The 20,779-nt window shown below is 38.2% G+C and overlaps 1 protein-coding gene across 7 annotated transcripts in view; it reads left to right on the forward strand.

Moving 5' to 3' along the window:
- The first annotated feature begins 670 nt into the window (after positions 1-670).
- Positions 671-20,779, forward strand: part of LOC107268424 (m7GpppN-mRNA hydrolase) — a 36,591-nt gene continuing 16,482 nt past the window's right edge. For 3 of the 7 annotated variants that reach the window (XM_015741180.2, XM_015741183.2, XM_025085722.1), the window contains exons 1-2: positions 675-1,007; positions 1,466-2,113. In XM_015741180.2, the coding sequence (XP_015596666.1) occupies positions 961-1,007; positions 1,466-2,113 (695 nt within the window). In that variant the 5' untranslated portion in view covers positions 675-960. Of the gene's footprint in view, positions 1,008-1,465; positions 2,114-20,779 lie in introns of all 7 variants that reach the window. The other 4 variants (XM_015741181.2, XM_015741182.2, XM_025085721.1 and 1 more) reach the window with 3 other exon arrangements.

Genomic DNA, 20,779 nt, shown 5'->3' on the forward strand with positions numbered 1-20,779 from the left:
TATTTGTGTAGTTACCCACGTTCGAGAGTTTTTTTTAAGTTTTATTTGCTTACTCTATTATTTGCAGAGCTTCATATGATTATTAAGAGTATTGACTACCTTATTACTACGGTTTATGTAATATCCTGTAAAAAAAAAGTTGGATACAAGTCTCCCTATTTGAGTGTTCACCCGGTTTAAAATCGTGGATCTCGAGGAACATACGAATTCATTCGACCAATCAAAAACGTGGAACTAGTTCGAGAGTCTCGTTCAGGTGGCGCGTCGACGCGCCAAAACACAGCTCCAGATTATCACGCGTAGTATTACTATATATACACGACCAATCAAAAACGTGGAACTGCTTCGAGGGCCCTCCGCTAAGGTGGCGCGCCGAAACCAAAGAAAAATTGCCATCACCAAAAACAGGCTCATTGGCAATCTCCCTACTTATCTCTGGTCTAAGTCAATGGATACACCGATCCAGGAATTGATTGTATCGTATCGATTGAGATCCTTGATACGCATATGGTTTTTCTCATTTTTCTTGCAAACGATGGACTATCAAACGTTTTTATTAATTAATTCGCAACTATCAAACGATTTTGCATCGATTGAACTCCGGAAAAACAAAATCCGGTTAGAAACAAAAAAGTGCCGGCCAACTTCGCACCAGATTTTGATTTTGATTTTCTGAAAAAACTATTGACTATCAAACGTTTTTACAAGACTATCAAACAGTATCAAACGACTATCAAACGATTGGACTAAGAAAAAGTTTAAAAAATAAAAGTTGGCCGGCCAACTTCACGCAGGTCCGTTTTTCACGGTCGCTTCTTCGAAGAAAGGGCCAACTATCTCGGATCGAATTCTCGAATAGCGGACATAGGTTACACAACCTTCAGAAAAGTATTGTGGAATTATATAAAAACTCGTTTTGGCGTATAACTCTAATCATCTAAAAACAATTAAAAAAGAAACATGGCAGAACATTTAATTCCATTAGACATTCTTGATGATCTCAGCAGGTTAGTTTTATATTAATTGAATATTGGTTCGTAGTTCAGTTGTACATATTATAGTTAGTTTTTAATCTCATTTATGGTCTTTTAGTCGTTTGAATCCTTGATTAATAATTTTTGCACTGCACAAATTTCACATTACTCACTTTAACCTTTTTGCCTACAATATCGCGTAAGATTCGTCATATGGAAATAGGGCTAAAAATAAGAACTGCGGGTAAGGGCTGGGGTACGATTATCAGTATGAACATGGTAAACATGTTGATTGTGGCACGCGCCATCGAAATTAAACTCGTGGGTCAAACTCTTCAGTGGATAATTCTGATATGACAAATCCGATTGTTGTATATTTCTCATGAGAGAAAAATAACGCGTTGATTGGAGGATTATCCATACTGCTTGTGAAAAATGTTTCAATGATTAAATAAGTTTTTGTGTTTATAAAATTTTAATATTTGTTATAGTCGATTCATCATCAATGTTCCAGAAGAGGAAAGGAAGGACTTAGTACGAATATGCTTTCAAATTGAGCTTGCGCACTGGTTTTATTTGGACTTTTATTGTACAGAAGATAATCCGAAGTTAAAGTCCTGTGGCATGAAAGAATTTGCTACACATATATTTCAACATATACCTTTTCTGAAACCACATGTAGCCCACATTGATTCTGTTCTGGAACAGTGGCGTGAATACAAACAAAATGTACCAACATTTGGAGCAATTGTTTTAAATGAAGATTTAACAAAAGTATTACTTGTGCAAAGTTACTGGGCAAAAAGTAGTTGGGGTTTTCCAAAAGGGAAAGTAAATGAAGATGAAGATCCATCTCATTGTGCTGTACGTGAAGTTTTAGAAGAGACTGGTTTTGACATTTCTAACCTGATAGATAAGAATGAATATATAGAATCCACAATAAATGATCAGCTAGTAAGGCTCTATATTATATCTGGTGTACAAAAGGATACAAAATTTCAACCAAAAACACGGAAAGAAATAAAAAATGTGGAGTGGTTTGCATTAGCGGATTTACCAAACAATAAAAAGGATATGACACCTAAAGTAAAAATGGGAGTTGGACCAAACGCCTTCTTTATGGTTGTTCCTTTTGTAAAGTAAGTACATTAATATTTCAATACTTATCAATTTACGTTGTCATACCGGTGATAAAGAAATTTATTATTCTATTATGTTATCAGTTATAATGGAGAATATTTAAAGTATCTTATTAAGAAGTATGATTAAGCAAAAATTGGGTAATGCCGACCACTTACAGAGAAAGTTTTACAATTTCAAATATATGTAATTAGTAATTAGTATATAATCAGATAATACCTTGTAGTATATGCTAGGGTTGCCTAATACAAGATGGATTATTTATAGAATTAATCTGCTCATCTTTGATAATGAATAATCTAAATCTATTCTTGAAATTTGATCAATCATCTATATTAATTTTCAACAACTACAAGATTAGTTTAGAATTATTAAAGTTGGGTCAACGTTAGTATCTGCATGTTCCTATCATGTATAAACTAGCAGCAATTAAGTTAAATTAATATTAAATTCCAGCTTGTTTTAAGCTTGTTTGCAGCTTAAATTCCATTTTATTTTAGTTTCTGAATATAAACGTTAAAGTTTTGTACCTCTTTTTTTTCACTTTCAATTCTAAATTTTTGTCCTGCTGTTGGCACTAAATAATCCGTATATGGAGTGAAATGTTTATTAAATTCAAAAATCCTTTGTACACATTAGTACCCTGGTAGAAGTATATTTGACATATTTCGGCAAAATTATTTCAAAATGATGAAGATATGACAAATGACAATGATTTGTCAGAAAATAATAATGTTTGGCAGAATGTAATATAATTGATGAAAAAAATGTCGAATTCTGACAAATTTCTGTCACAATTGTCTTTTTTAAAAATACATGTTTTGGCAAAAGTTGACAGATTAAATCAGAAATATATCACATATTTCTAAAGTCTTGCAAATTATGTTAAAAAATGTAGACAAAATTTGATAAAATCTGTTAAATATTATCTTCCACATTATGTGAGAAGTGGTCATATTTAATAAAACTGAAATATTATCAAATTTCGTCCGAAGTAACAAACAAATTTTAACGAAAATGTAGCATCATCTGATAAATATTAAATGTGTAAGAAATTAATTGACACATATTTTTTGGAAAATTATCACATTGTGTTGTAATTCTATCAGATTTTGCCTAATCCAATAGATTTTCATATAAACAGATGGGAAAGTATTATATGTATAATGAAATAAATTGTCAAGTATCTGAGAAATAATATGGGTCAAATTTTAAGAGGTATTGTCAAATTATGTCGAATATTAGATGCCACAGACTTATTTGAAAAATCGAAAAAAAAATAGCACAATTTAACTTCTGTTTAAGAAATATATGTCATTACGATAAGCATAACAAATTGCAGTGTACTGAACTTAAGGTTCTGAGGAAAGAATAAATAAACGGTATTAATTATTAAATTAATAAAATAATTAGTCCTAATCATTTTAATATGCGTTGAGCTAACTGTATTTCAGAAAGTTAAATTGGCAGCAGTTGACACTAAAAAAATGAAAGGAACTAAAGGAATCGAATTTAATCTTCTTTCAAATAGTTATTAATTATCAGCACTCTACAGTTTTGAATAATATTTTTTAATATCTGGGAATAAAAGGACATAGTAGGCTGTTGATATGGTTTGATAAAAGAAACTACGTATTTCAATGTTGCTATGGCATATTTAGTAGTTAAAAAAGGATATAAAAGTTAATTAAAAGAAATAAAAGTAAATTGTAATCAAAGTAATTCAATAAAAGTAATTTCTATAATTTTGCGACTGTTATGATAACGTAGTGAATAGCGTGCATGGCTGTAACGTAAGAAAATTTAGTTCAAAGAGATAATTAAAGGGACAAATGTTAGCAACAAGACGGAGGTTAAATGAATTTCCGAGCGAAATATACATTTTTTAAACAAATTTTTAAGTTTTAGTAAAAATTATGTCAAAAAATAATCTTTTTATTATAGAAAGACAAAAAAGTATTTCTATAATTAAATTTCAAATTCCATAACAGTTTAGTAAATTATGCAAATTACACGTTATTATGTCGATCAAGTTTTAACAGAAGTTTTCATATTTCATTAAAAATAGCTGCTAAATTATGTTAATGTTTGTAAGGGAAACAGGAACATTCCGACAAGATGTTCCAGAAGTTGAGCATAAATTTTCAAATTTTTACAGAATATTACAAATTTTTATTGTATACGTGTAATAATTCTAAATCATTTTTGTTAGAATTTCAAAGAATCTGAAAGAAATATTTTACAAACAAATTCTGGCGAAAATTTGTATCAGGGTAATTTCAGATCTATGATTAAAAGCGATTTCCAGTGACAGAATGGTGAAAATGTTCTAGTTTTTCAATTTTATTATAATTAAAAACATTGTTTTATCTATCATTATTTTATTATCTAATTTGTAGGTAGATAGACCTTGCATTAATTTAAATTACTGTAAAAAAGCAATTCTTTCATCTTGATCTTTGAACCCTATGTAAGTTATTTTATTTTATTATAGTCTATAATTTTCGAGAGGAAATTCTAAATATATATTTTCAAAAGTTCTGAATTTGGCACCATCGACTTTGTGTATATTGCAATCTAATAGAAATTAAGACAAGAAATTATAATGATTAGCATAAAACGAATTAAGTTTGTAACACTTAAGTAAATTAGGATCAATATGAATTTTTGCTTTCTCTATTCGTTGTGACCTAATCCTGAGTTCTGTGAAAGTCCAGGGTGTCCAGGTGTTTCGCTCCGTAGTTTTCTGTGTCTAGATGTCGGACGTGCAAGTTCAGAGTGTTCCGCTCCGTATTTTTCTGTAGCTAGATGTCGGACATGGAAGTCAAGGGTATCCAGGTGTTCCTCTCCGTAGTTTCCTGTATCTAGGTGTCAGTCATGGAAGTGCAGGATATCCAGGTGTTCCTCTCCGTAATTTCTTGTATCTAGGTGTGGGACCTGGAAGTCCAGGGTGTCCAGGTGTTCCTCTCCATAGTTTCTTGTACCTAGGTATGGAACCTGGAAGTTCAGGGTATCTAGGTGTTTCTCTCTATAATTTCCTGTATCTAGGTGTTGGACGTAGAAGTCCAGGGTATTCAGAAAAGTGTGCAACGAGCGACGCTTTGGCGTTTCGCTCAAACCATAGACCATAGACCTTTTTCTAGTCTATATAGTTATATACTACTCTATTGTTCCCACGGCCTGAGGTACGTAAATAATCCAGCACATTCTCCTATCTTACGTTTACCACATGGCTTCAACAAGCTGGACACCATTACGGACACTTATATGCATTCAAAAATACATTTTCTTTTAAAATTTGTATATATCTTTATGCATTTCTAAAAAAATGGACATACAAATTAAATTAATATGCCATTAAACATTATCGACAACGCAATGTATGTTTCTGATTAGCGACATCACAATGCATTTATATTTTATATCTGCAAAAATATAGATTTCAGTCCTTAGAGTTTTTATATCCCGTTGAACAACAGAAACTTTTGATATCTCCCAAAAAAAACACTTACGTGTAAAAAACTACGCTAAGTACAGGAGTGCTGTAAATTCCTGTGACAAAAAGTATTGAAATCATATTACTACTGCTTCCCTTAGTTGATTATGATTTAATGGCCATTTCATAATTAATAAAACTTTGGGTGATTCCTTATCGAGTACTACTTGGCTTGTCCGTGCATTTCTTGATATAAATTTGGACCCGCCAAGTAGTACTGGATAAGGAATCATCTAAAGTTTTATTAATTATTAAATGGCCATTAAATCATAATCAACTACGGGAAGTAGTAGTAATGTAAAAGAGTAGCAATAACATTATAGGAAATTTTGAAAATACAATTAAAATGATGGGCCGGTGCTAGATCATATAGTAGGCAAACATGTAGTGACTTATGTACTTGGCTTCAATAATATGTTTCCAATACTCTTTGTCACAGAAATTCAAAGCACTCCTGTACTTGGCGTAGTTTTTTTACACGTAAGTGTTTTTTTTTCGGGAGATTCATCTTTCGTTACACTTCATCGCAAATAGCCCAGGTACGTATATTAATGTATTCTCAACAAAAATTTTCATTACACAATCTTCTGGACAGATGTCGACTATATCATTTATATATACAGGGTGTTCGTTATGAAACGCACTGTAGTAACATTGCTACATTCCTTTTCAAATTCTAATGAATACGTGTATTTTCATTATTTATTTCATATATCAAAATTTCGAGATAATGAAAGTTGAAGTTGCAGTAATGCGACCAATCAGAACGTGTTTAAACAGAGCGTAACTTCCACGTGTAATTCAACGGGAGATAAATTTCATATTTGCCTACTACGAAAGATCTGTATTATATCTTACAAGGACTATAAACTCTTAAGGAATATGCTTTATAAATTATGAAAAGTTGTCAATTGCATTAGAATTTTATTGCGATTCGTCAACTGGATGTAGCACGAATCGCTGGAGATCAATGGAAGAAAAGCGAGATCAGGATAATCTACGTAAGACGTCACAGAGATATCTGTGTAAGTCAAATCGCATTATCATAGAACATTGCAGTTTTCAGTTAGTGCTTGACTGTTCAACTGAGAACTTATGTTCTCAGCGAGTGAAATCCAATAGGCGTGTCTTCGGCTGACGTCATCCTGCCCGAAGCCACCGAGAAACAAAAGCGAGGGAAGAAAATTCAGAGTTCGTAGGTGCCTACGTTTCTCTTGACCCTTCGCTCTGATTGGTCAACTCTGACCTGCTCCCATTTAAAAACTATGACCTTCCAGACAAAAGGAAGGTCATTTTCGTGATCAGTAGTATCTCCCAAACACCGCCATACCCCGTTGGTCAAGTAATTTCTGAACACCCTATACAGTCTAGGTAGAAGAAAAAACTTGATGGGGGGCGGCGTAGGAAATGAAAGAATAATTAAGGAATAGAGGACCTCGAGAAAATGTTTAAAAGGCTCCCCAAGAAGAAAGGTACAGAAAAAGGAATATCAAGTGAAATACTAAAAATGGCATTCAGTGCAATAAAGCACAAATTTGTTGAGATAATTAACGAATCCCTAAGCGAGAGCTGTTGCCCCGATAGTTGGAAAACGTCCATTATACCAATACCAAAGATAGATAAAGCCATAAAAGTAAACGATTTCTGGCCAATTAATATGTTATAACAGAGCACTAATCGAGTTTTAGAAAGCAATATTCGTGTGAAATGGCAATTCAAATCGAGGTTGATGAATGGAAATTAAACGGAAGCGAAGAAAAAATAGTGGGAGTAATCTTCATTGATTTAAAACGATCATTTGAGACTGTGGACAGAAAACTGTTACTGGAAAAAGTATTGCAATATGGAATAAGGGATAAAATGTGAAAATGGTTTACATCGTACTTAAGTAACAGGACACAGCAGGTTCGGTTCAATGAGGAATTTTTAGATATTATAACAACAAAATACCACAAGGATCCGTGTTAGGGTCGCTGCTGTTCGTTATACAGGGTGTTCGTTATGAAAAGCACTATAGTAACATTGTTGCATTCCTTGTCAAATCCTAAAGAATACGTGTATTTTCATTTTTTATTTCATATATCAAAACTTCTAGATAATCAAGGTTGAAGTTGCAGTAATGCGACCAATCAGAACGTGTTTAAACAGAGCGTAGATGACGTCGCGAGCCAGCCCGCAAGGCCAATAACACACTTACACTAGGCCAATAACACTAAGAGTATCGTCGTTGTGTCCCTGTTTATCTGCATGTAATTGAGTGAGATACAAGAGACGATACTCTTAGTGTTATTGGCCTACTGTAAGCAAGCCTTGCGGGCCGGCTCTGGACGTCATCTACGCTCCGTTTAAACACGTTCTGATTGGTCGCATTACTGCAACTTCAACCTTGATTATCTAGAAGTTTTGATATATGAAATAAAAAATGAAAATACACGTATTCTTTAGGATTTGACAAGGAATGCAACAATGTTACTATAGTGCTTTTCATAACGAACACCCTGTATAACGAACAGCAGCGACCCTAACACGGATCCTTGTGGTATTTTGTTGTTATAATATCTAAAAATTCCTCATTGAACCGAACCTGCTGTGTCCTGTTACTTAAGTACGATGTAAACCATTTTCACATTTTATCCCTTATTCCATATTGCAATACTTTTTCCAGTAACAGTTTTCTGTCCACAGTCTCAAATGATCGTTTTAAATCAATGAAGATTACTCCCACTATTTTTTCTTCGCTTCCGTTTAATTTCCATTCATCAACCTCGATTTGAATTGCCATTTCACACGAATATTGCTTTCTAAAACTCGATTAGTGCTCTGTTATAACATATTAATTGGCCAGAAATCGTTTACTTTTATGGCTTTATCTATCTTTGGTATTGGTATAATGGACGTTTTCCAACTATCGGGGCAACAGCTCTCGCTTAGGGATTCGTTAATTATCTCAACAAATTTGTGCTTTATTGCACTGAATGCCATTTTTAGTATTTCACTTGATATTCCTTTTTCTGTACCTTTCTTCTTGGGGAGCCTTTTAAACATTTTCTCGAGGTCCTCTATTCCTTAATTATTCTTTCATTTCCTACGCCGCCCCCCATCAAGTTTTTTCTTCTACCTAGACTGTATAGGGTGTTCAGAAATTACTTGACCAACGGGGTATGGCGGTGTTTGGGAGATACTACTGATCACGAAAATGACCTTCCTTTTGTCTGGAAGGTCATAGTTTTTAAATGGGAGCAGGTCAGAGTTGACCAATCAGAGCGAAGGGTCAAGAGAAACGTAGGCACCTACGAACTCTGAATTTTCTTCCCTCGCTTTTGTTTCTCGGTGGCTTCGGGCAGGATGACGTCAGCCGAAGACACGCCTATTGGATTTCACTCGCTGAGAACATAAGTTCTCAGTTGAACAGTCAAGCACTAACTGAAAACTGCAATGTTCTATGATAATGCGATTTGACTTACACAGATATCTCTGTGACGTCTTACGTAGATTATCCTGATCTCGCTTTTCTTCCATTGATCTCCAGCGATTCGTGCTACATCCAGTTGACGAATCGCAATAAAATTCTAATGCAATTGACAACTTTTCATAATTTATAAAGCATATTCCTTAAGAGTTTATAGTCCTTGTAAGATATAATACAGATCTTTCGTAGTAGGCAAATATGAAATTTATCTCCCGTTGAATTACACGTGGAAGTTGAATAACTCCTCGCAGCTGGAAAAAAAAAATTAAAATTTCTGCTGCTGTGACCGAATCAATTTTGGTCTATCTCAAGGTGAAGCATGTATAATCCTCCATCGTCCTGACCGTATGATCCTCACAGCTAATAGCAAATCTATTTTCAAATTTCTTTCTGATATCCATTCCCTTTCCTGGATGCTTGTGTACTTGTTCCTGCCAATTTTCATGGATTTCTCCTTCTGATTAATTCAAACTGAAAGTTGAATTAATACTAATATTTCAGTATCGCGATCATATTCTGGAGTGTATGGTAAAAATTGTTAGATATGACATGAATTACTGGTGTATGACTTTCCACGATCCATATGAGATCCTTTTTTTATTGGGACTACTCTTATAACGAAGGATGAACGTCGGTATGCAGGATGGATCGAAAATTTCTCTGAAAAGGATCTTTTCCGTATAATTCGTACAGCTTGGGATCAAAATTGATCTGAGTATAATGTTATTTATGCATTAGGGAAATAGAGCGTTGCAGATCATTCATAGATCATCGATTCAAGTCATAATCACTGTAAGCGAAAGATCAATGTAGATCAGTTTTATATCCATCCAGTAGACTGCATTTATCCTTCGTAAACCTGATCGTAATCTGCCCTGAAATGCGTAATTAAAAACTGAATAGTTTTACTACATCTAACGGTTTTTACTGTATCTAGCAACTTTTACTGTAGACATTCAGTGATAATGTTAGAATTATCATTTCAATTCTCAGATTCCTCATCGACGTCCATTCCTTTTCCTGACTACCAGCGTACGCTGCCATCATATTCCCAGTACTCTTCTTCTCTTGAACACTCCTTCAAGAAATGGGTATTCCATCGGCGCATTCATAATACGCTGTACCCATTGATAATAAAATATCTTATTGTATTCTTTATGTTGGAAATAAATCTTGGTAAATAATATTTCTTGAAACTTTATAGCAAATATCTTTAGCCTTGCAATAATAACATTAATTGTAAAATCAAGCTAGAGAAGCATAGAATGTATTTGATATAGACGTAGTATGGGGTCTAAGAGAGGAAAAATACGTGTAACGCCTTTATCGGCCACGCCAAGTTGCGTAATACTTATAGGTACAGATTTCGGATTTACCTACTACGAAAGATCTGTATTACATCTTACAGGGAATATAAACTCTTAAGAAATATGCTTTATAAATTATGAAATGTCGTTAATTGCATTAGAATTTCATTGCGATTCTTCAACTGGATATAGCACGAATCGCTGGAGATTAATGGCAGATGCGACGTGATTTCTGTCGTCTACTAAACGGAAATCGGAAGCGTAAGTGGTCTCGGCAAACTCGAAAAGGTGGTTGGGCGCCAGGTACCCTCAAAGGAGCACCACGAGCTCTAGGCTCGTTATCGATACAATAAAGATCGCGAGAGATAAGTAGTCCGGGGTACCCAATTGCCGCCAGGCCAACTAAACCTGAATATGTCACCAGGCGAACTAAACCTAAATATGCCACCAGGCTAATTAAACACCAGGCACTACGGCCACGCAAAAGCAGATAGGGGCACCACGGCCAAGAAGAAGAATAGAAAACGTAACTAAACCTAAAGGTTACCCAGAACTCGAAAGATAGTATTAAATTAGACCACGGTACGTTCCACGGTACGCCGCTTCAGAGGCTAGCTCGTCGGAAGCGTCGTGGCGTTCAAGAGGTAAGGTAGGAAGGAGTCCAGCCAAGGACTTATAGGAAAGCGATATGAAAAACGATAAGAAGATAATCCAAATTAGTTAGTTGATTCACCGAAGCTGCATTAAGCAGAAACGAAAATGCAACTAATAGAGAAACTCAATAGCCAAATTACAAAAGCATTAACTCAGGCATTACTGAGGGTGCGAGCGAAAGCCAAGCATAGGTTTACAAAAATCTTAAAATTAATTCACAATCCTCGGTATCTAAAATCGGAATCTATACAATGCAAAAGAAATAAGAATCACCAACTAGAATTTCGGAAATTATAGACACAGTATATCTATTGGAATATGCACGTGCACGTGAGCGCGCACGCAAGTGAGACGCGGGCACGCGAGCTCGATACTTCTAGAAAACGATATCTACGGAAACTAGTACGGTCGGAATAATCGAATTACTCGGAATAGACTAACAAATTCGTTTTGAAATAAAATATCGAAATCGCGTCACTGACAAAAGATCGGAACACAAGGAACGGCAGCGGAACGATTGCGCGGTTCCAATTCTCGCACGCGCGAAATTATAACCGCGATTGTAAACAGTAATACGAAAGAGTCACAACCAAAATTTATAAAGCAGTAGGAACCCGAGAAAACGATGAGATTCGCGGGTTCTCTCGCACAAGCACAAAATCGCGAACACAGAAAAACAGTACAAAAGATAGAAAAGATCACAATAAATTAGAACAGAATATGGCACATAAAAAGATCATAGTCAGAAAAGTATAAAATGTTATACGAGTATTTAATTGTCGTTGCAGCGGTAAGATGTTCTCGGAACGGGTAGTACAATTTCGAAGTCGGCCGAAGGCGTGACGTCGACGAACGTCAAGCAGCAAGGTCGCCTCGGAGGGCGGCTAGCGCGCGACGTCGGAAGGACGTGTGCGATACGCAAAATTCACAAAGGTTCCCCAGAGAATATAAAGACGAAATTACAATAATGTTCGGCAACGATAATTAGATACGGTTCACCAGCAATAAATCACAGAAAGAAGAACGGAAGATATCGTATACAAAAGTAGGAATATTAAATTCGTAATCACATTTCAGCAAGATCCAAGAAAGTTTAATAAAAAGAAAAGAATTCAGTTTAACTTATCACAGTTCGAAAGAGGAAAATAGGAAAAACAATACGACTCCGATTATTCAGATTACAGACCGCGTGGGCTCGCCACTCAATTTAACAGAACTTATGGTTTGGAAATCGCAGTAATTTTGCAGAATCTAAAGAATAATAATTTTACGGTAAAGGATATCTTATAATAAGCGGCAAAATAATATAATTAGACAGTGGGAGAATCTGGCTGTCGAACGACCAAGCCGGTCAACCCAGGGTCAAAAGCGCTGGCAGGCAGATTCCCACGTGTACACTAGACGAAGATTCCAGAATATTTGTTAATTACCAAAAAGAATAGAACTCACAGATCATAAGAAAAGCGCAAAATCGGAAACTCAAGAATATAAATGATGTTACTGTCGTCCTTTATACTGTAATAGGCGGGAAGACGTTCGCCCGATAACGGCAAAGAAAATTTGTCTCCGGCTAAACGGACGGTTTAGCTGTGCACGTGTCTATAATCTTCGATAACAAAAATCAGAAAATATTAAGAAAAGCGAAAGATCTCACTACAAAATAGAAAATTAAAGCTAAAGCTCAATATAATTAGCCCTCCAGGCAGTATTTATTCTTTATCTTTTTCTCGCTCTCTCTTTATCTCTCTAGGGTTCTCTCTCTCAAATTTTCCACCCGTGGATTTGCTATGCCACTTCGCACGATAATGAATTATCGATCGACGATCTTCGGTGAGCGGGCACAGGTGAGACGGGACGGCACTGGAACGGGACGAACGTTGACGAGGATAGCCGAGCTCTTCCGAGCGTCGACACGCAGTGGCCGAATCGGTCGACTGGAGAGGAGCAGCGATTCTGTGGGCACGGCCCTCGAAACTCGCTGGGCCTGGCGGGTCGAGGATACTCAGGCGGCTTGTCAGCCGGACGGAGGCACTGGCACTTGTAGGCGATCGGCAGGTCTTAGGCGGACCAGGGAGGAAACCCTCATGCCGGCCATACCAGCGGCGGATAGGCCTAGAGGGCAGCTCTCGCCGGCCGACGGGAACGACGGAGTCCCCTCCCGGGTGCTCCAGGGCTTCTTCGGCGCGAGCAGGATCCCGGCGACATCCAGGTCGACAGAACCGGCGGGCACATCTTGGTCGGTGGGAGCGGCGTGCTGAGCCCTCCAAGATTGTTCTTCACTCCAGAATTCTCGAAATCGGTATTGACAGCCAAACGTAATCGCCACAAAGCCCTCAAATTCCTCAATGATGATGTCCGGTCCTCACGCTCTTATGTCGTTGTCGAGAGACTCGAGAGTCGAGATTGAGTATAGCGCAACAAAAGCGAAAGATCAATTAGTATTATGAAACGAAATCGGAAGTGACATAAAGGACGATAATAGACGTTCACAAACGGAAACCTTAAGAACAATGTTTTATCCGGAATTTCGCTAGTGGATTGTCTTGCGGAGCCTAGGGTGAGCGGGAAAACGAAATTTTTTAAATTTTGTGGTGCGATTCTGGGGAATCACGTCACAGAGATATCTGTGTAAGTCAAATGGCATTATCATAGGACATTGCAGTTTTTAGTTAGTGGCATGTCTTCGGCTGACGTCCTTCTGCCTGAAGCCACCGAGAAACAAAAGCGAGGAAAGAAAATTCAGAGTTCGTAGGTGCCTATGTTTCTCTGGACGCCTCGCTGTGATTGGTCAACTTTGATCTGGTCCCGTTTAAAAACTATGACCTTCGGGACAAAAGGAAGGTAATTTTCGTGATCAGTGGTGACTCCTGAACACCGCCATACCACGTTGGTCAGGTAATTTCGGAACATCCTGTATATCCTTCGCTATTTAGTTTACTATATTATTAATACTTTTAATATAAAGTGCGTTAAATTTATCAGCTGTATTTCCTTTCATCTTATCATCCAATAGCTCAAAATTTATATTTTCAATTTCGTTCATTCCTACTGGCTCTCCTCTAATTAGTTTTTTCAAGGTTTTCCTCATTTTTGTAGATTCATTCTTGTTTCTGTCTATCATATCGTCATAATATTCGTTTTTCTTCTATCTTATCAATTTAGCTACAGCATTTCTCTCTACTTTAAACTGTTCCCGATTATTATCCGTTCCCTCGTACCTTGATTCTCTGTAAGCGTTATCCCTTTCGTTCGCTGCTCTTCTTATCTCATCTGTAAACCACTTTTTACCCTCCCATATGCCTGGGATCTTAACTATCTTTTTTGATGCTAATATGTCCAACGTTTCGAGAATATTATTAACAAATGCCCTTGCTTTTTGATTTATATCCTCATCTGCCCAGTGCCATACAGAATTTTTCAAAACTACTCCAAACACGTGCTCATCTATTCTATTATAATCCCTCGATTTATATTCCCTATGTTTACCCTCTGTATTGCTCTTTCCTAATTCTATTTTTATCCATGTATGGTTTGTTATCTTTGGCTCATGTTCCACCTGCATATGTACATTTGTATTCGCAAATACAAGAGCTCGAATTCAGAAATCGCTTTTAGTGCTAATAGCGCGCTTTTAAATTTTTTCTTAGTGCCTGTGAACTAAAAGCGGCGCTGTTAGTGACTTTATGGGCGAGTTCTGAATACGAGCTGAGATCTATAGTTGTTCGGCTATCTTGCGTTACGCTCGTTGGTTTATTAACATACTGTGTCATTCCCAAGATTGACATTCCTGATATTAATTGCTTTTTATAGAACGAGTTTACCGTGACATCTATGTTAAAATCTCCTATTATTAAACAATCTCCTTTTATTGTTAGCTCCTCCGATACATCCTCTATGTGTTGTGACGTGCTGGTCAGGTTCTAGCTGCCCAGTGTCCGCGTAAATTAGCTACCGTAATGCAAATGGGAAGGGGAACGCAGAAAGCAAGGGGACACGGGGTAAAATAGAAAAGAATATAATTAACCCTTTGCACTCGAGGCCTTTTTCGCTTGCGCTAACCAGCAACTCGAGACGGTTTCGGCCAAATCAGGGATACTTTTTACAGGTACTTTAAAAGCATTTATAAGCAAACAAGCGTATCGAAGTAATAAAATTTCACAAGTTTATTCATTTATATGTTGAAAACAACAAACTTTATTACATATTACACTCTGTAATTAGTTTTGGTGTGATATTTTATAAAACAGTGTCCTAGGTGCATCCTAGGTTTCTCAGGACACGTATCGCAGTAATACGTGACTCCTCGCCTACCTCCAGGCGTGCTACGGTCAGAACAAACTTTGCAGTCCCTTTTTGGCCCTTTTAGCATTATGTGGAGCTTCCCGTTAAGTCGAATTTCATCCGAATGTGACGTAGATGCTTGCTGTCGTTGCTGGCGATACGGTCCTCTCGATTGTTCCACGAGTGTTTTGACATACCGCAGATGGCTCAGCGGCTTTTCCCCTTTCTTGATCTTTTCTTGTTTGTACAAAATGTACGAATTGATGAGGCAAATTTCCATGCCCCAAAAAAAAAGCTTACGCCACCATTTGAGCGATTTTCGCAAAAAGCAATATGTTGACGCATATTGGTCCGCCAGATCAACACCACCCATATATTTTATATAATTCAGTACCACATTGGGTTTCTTGACCATGATATCGACACCACCTCGAGTAATTCGTCCGAACTCGAGCTGATGCGATCTTCCTCCATTTTTTAGGGCTCAAATACTTTTAGATTGCTAGATTTGCTGTGAAGACTGTTTCAACCGAATGCTACACTGAGATTAACTGAACTAAGTTGTAAGATTTGGCCACAATGACAGCGGAGCCGAGTCCACGAAAGTACTTCCGAGAAAGGTATCTTATCGCACATCGTAAATAATGAGATCGAATTACAAAAGACCATAGCGTCGTAGCAGCGCCGCTCGAGTTGCGACTTCAAATCAGCTGGGCACCGAATCGGCGCCGCTCGAGTTGCGACTTCAACTCGGCCGGGCACCGAATCGGCGCCGCTCGAGTGCAAAGGGTTAATACTGGAAGTGTCAATACAAAGAAAAGAACAGAACAGCAAAGAAAGCAGATCTTAATACACTCGACAATTATATCGCGCTAAACCCGCACAGTTTACACAATAACACGCGGGGCTGAGCGATGACACGCGGCGCTCACGCAGGAGCACGCGCTATCGCACGGATTGTTAAACGGGCTAGTAGGCAGGGGGGGGGGCAGGCCGGACAGAGGGGGGCTGTCAGCTAAGGGATAGGATTTAAATAGTATCTGGGCGCCAGCTACGGTAACGGTGTAGCACCGACGAGTGACCCTGAAAGGTCCCCGATTGTTTACTGGACGGGAATGGCAAGGCTAGCAAAGACAGTGGTGAGGGGATCTCAGGGAGGAAGGTTAGCGAACGCTATAATGGCTGCTTACTATACCTCGGTGGGAACGCGAAAATGGGTAAAGGGTAGAAGATGATACGGAGGACTTCTGAAAAAGGGGACTTAAGATACTAGAACTTAGGGCGCACGCAATACACCACGGCCTTGAGCTTCGGGGCGGAAGGCCCGATGGAGATACAAAAGAAATTGCTATAATGCCGGACCACGTGGGCTGGACGGCGAACGTCCTGAAGGGACTAGCGAAATAGAAAAGTGCGAATAGAAAAGAAAGGGGTAGGGAAAAAGAGAAATAAAGGAAAACGCAATCATACAAGCGTACTCACGCAATCGATCAGCTATGCACAATATCCAAAAAGGCACTCTCACACTCACTCGCACTCTATAAATTTGCAACACTCAAAATCCGTACACGCTCTTTATCGCAACCTGGCTCGAAGTGAAGGTTCTTTCTCGATTTCCGGTCCTCGGTGTTTCCGTCCATGGGTCTCCAGGGCCTCGGTGGTTGGCGGATCTGCTCGGGTGAGAGGGCTACGCGCTCTGGCATTAGTCGGCAGTTCCGGCATGGCAGGGCATTGGTCCTTTTCGCTGGCGGGCCTTCCAGGGCCTCGCGAGCGGGTGACACGGCGTTGGCTGCCGCGCGCCGGTCAACATGGCGGCCTCCAGGCCTGTCAAAATTCCTCCCGGGCACATCCACGGTTTCGGAGGAAGAGGGCTCCACCGCTGTCACACGAGCCTCTTTACTACCCGGGTGATGAAACTGCATCGGGGCTGCACCTCTGTGGCGATGGCGGTGGCTGGTGGGCATCCATCCCACGGGCGTCTCATTCAGCTGTTTCCTCACTGCCTATGCCATCCCTGCCTTCCGTTGCCTCGGCAACGCCACTCTTTCACACTCGTAGAGAGTCCACGACAACAGTCCTCGAGTCAGTGCCCTACGGGGAGTGGGGATACAGAAGAAGCGGTGGAGGGAAACGATCTTATCCTAAATACAGTAGGCCTAAAACACTACAACGCTGTACGCAATAAATCACAATTCTCTATACAGTACGCAATACTCGTGCTGGAGACCAGTGGTGCCCTCGAGCCAGATGGTGGGGAGGAGTTTATTGTAAAATTTTTGTTACAGATTAAATGATTATAAGAATATGATTTGATTCGATTATTAATAATTATAAGGCGTTGAACATAACGCCTGCCCTCTACCTTTCTATCTGTCCTAACAACCTCACTTGTTCCCTTCCTTACCTTCTGTCTCCACTTGTCTGTCCCTCTTCCTTGCTACCTGCCTCCCGCCTTTTCCAGTCCCTCTGCACTCCTAACCTCACTCTCTGTCTCCTTTTCTGTCCCCCTTTTAGCTCACCCTCCTTACCCTACCTATTTGTGCTGAATTATTCTCTTTGTTCCCTATTCCTTCCTTCTTCTAGCACTATATTTTCTCTGCCTGTTTGCCCGTCTCTTACACCGCACACCGTTTGCCTTATATATGTACACTGTCACTGTAACACCTTCTCACAGCGTCGCCGGAAACGGAAGTCAAGTGGTTTCTTTGCAACTAGTGTTAATAAATCTTTATGCAACAATGACGTTGATTTGATATCAGCCCTCAGTTGTTCATAAAAAATATTAGCTGCCTTGATGATCTTCTGTTATATAATCACATCATTCAGCGCATTGTGTGCTCTAACTGTTGTCTCTGGACCCAAAGAATCATGAGCAAGATCAGATTGATTAAATTTCTTCTTCTCAGTCCTACGTTCTAGCAATAGCTTTTTGAGTAAACAGTATGTGTCCATAACACCACAAACGAGCTCATTGAACTCAACCCAGCAATCTGTTCTGCGTATCATAGTAAATGAAGATTCATCTATGAGGAAGCCAAAGAATTAAAAAAGAAATGAAAATGCTTTCTCATTTAGGGATTTCGTACACTACCTACGATTCGGACGAAGCAAACTGCAAGTTTTAACTTGCGGCTTGTTTTATTTGTTTCAATAACATTTTCACGTCACTTAATCTTTCTTTTTCTTTCAAATTGTCCCTTATGCCGTTGCTGCGTGGCCATGGTGAGAGGTATTGTAGGTTATGACTAGAGTTGCAAAAAATGCATTATTTTTATAATGCATTATTGATTTCATTAGTAATTATTTTAGTAGTGAGTAATGGGGCTTGAATTCCATTAAACATTATTCATTTAATGAATAATGAGGTCAAGAGAAACATTGCATTAATCTTCTAATTAATAACGCCAATGTCACGCCATTAAGCATTACATTAGTACTGGAAAATGAAAAAACATATCATTTTGTATTACGTTATTAATGGTTAATTGGAACAGCGTGACATTAAACATTACTAAAGTAATGAGTAATGTGGAAAGCATTACATTAGCCATTACTATATTAATGGAAAATTAACGTTATTTTGCATTACCCATTACTTCAGTAATGAATAATGCAAAACATAAAAATGAAGCATTACTTCGAGTAATGCATTACTTTCGGGTGATGCATTATTCGAATAAAAATATTTTATTCACTTAGATGGCAATGGCAATGAAATCTTCCTTTGACTTATGAATGTGGAAAATGTGGATTAATGCAAAGGGTTAAGGGAATAAGGTGGGTGAAATGCGACGATGGAGTGGATAGATGGAATGGTTGAATAGGGTCCTGAATTGGAATTAATGGTTTTCAACCAATTATTTTCCGTAAAAGAAATAAAGACAGCCGCTCCCCCTGTTAAACTATGGAATATTTTTCACGATTTTATAGAATATAAATGGGAGCCGCAATTGAAATGTGGAAATAAATATAAATATAGGTGAGCATTAATATATAAATATGCATATATACAGCGTGTCCTAGAATTGCTTTTGGACCGGAAAGTGGGCGAAGCCTGGCGGTGCCCTGAGTACCCTCCCACAAACTGTTTGCCAAAATTCGTGATAGTTTTTAAATGAGAAGCATTTAAGTGCGACCAATCAGAACGAAGGATTTCCGCGGATTCATTCGCGGATGCCAAAGATCGCTGCTTTGCAACAGCTTCCCACAAATTCCGCGATTAGCAATTGTTTCATAGCCCGAGCGAGCGTCGTAAGATTCGTTGACAAACTCCCAATATGGGCATGTGCGTGACTTAGGCTGGCGCAGCAGCTACACGTGCAACGCGCGATCGGCAACTGTTTCGGGATATGCATTCAGTCAGACGAAAACCGGTACACGGTGTCCAAAACGTCATGCACTGAATTTTATAGCAGTCCGGAGGAAAACAGATTATTAAAGTGAGAGGGAGTCGGGAGGGTGGGTGGTGGGCCTGATGGATTAAATTTAAAATGAATTGAAAACTAAGCATAAAAGTATTAATTTTTCGTCTTGTGAATAGCCGTATCGAATTTCCAAGACATCGCGATTGCTGGTTTCAAAGTTATAGAGTACTCATCGATTTTGGAGACTGTAAAAAATACGTAAATAGTAAAATAGATTAGGAGAGAAACGCAAAGACACGTATCTGTTTTTTCGTCCCAAGAATCGGTATACCAATTTTTAGCCCTTTGCGACTTCCGGTGACAATGCTACGCAACACTTGTCGACCCCGGATCTTGTGAAAAGTACGTCAAATTGAAAAAATGGACTAGGAGAGAAATGCAAAAACACGTATCCCTTTTTTTCGTTCCTAGAATGTCCACACCAAATTGCAGCGCTTTGCGACTTCCGGTGGCAAAGTTACGCAACACTTGTCGACTGTGAATTTTCAAAGAAATACGTGATATTGAAAAAATTATCTGAGAAAGAAATGCAAAAATACATATCACCTTTTTTCGTCACTCAAATGAGTATTGTACAATAAACGTTTAATCAAAATTTCAGGTTTAATTCTTTATAACACACTTCCTCTCTTTAATACATTTTTTCAATTCATAAGTACGCATAAGTTCCATGTATACCTTTCGCATAATTTTCGTATACCTTTGCCCATTCTCTTCCTATACCTCTCCTATACTATTATGTACTGTATACCTATACCTCTCGTATACCACTACCTATGTATCCTCCATATCTTTTAAAAATCCAGAATCAAAAATCGGTTTACACTGTAACTTTCACATCGTAACTTGCAAAGGTCTGAAAATTGGCATACTCATTTGAGTGACGAAAAAAGGTGATATGTATTTTTGCATTTCTTTCTCAGATAATTTTTTCAATATCACGTATTTCTTTGAAAATTCAGAGTCGACAAGTGTTGCGTAACTTTGCCACCGGAAGTCGCAAAGGGCTGCAATTTGGTGTGGACATTCTAGGA

Source organism: Cephus cinctus, unplaced genomic scaffold, assembly GCF_000341935.2.
Source record: "Cephus cinctus unplaced genomic scaffold, Ccin1 Ccin1_scaffold0559, whole genome shotgun sequence".
In the NCBI taxonomy this organism is placed as follows: Eukaryota; Metazoa; Arthropoda; class Insecta; order Hymenoptera; family Cephidae; genus Cephus; species Cephus cinctus.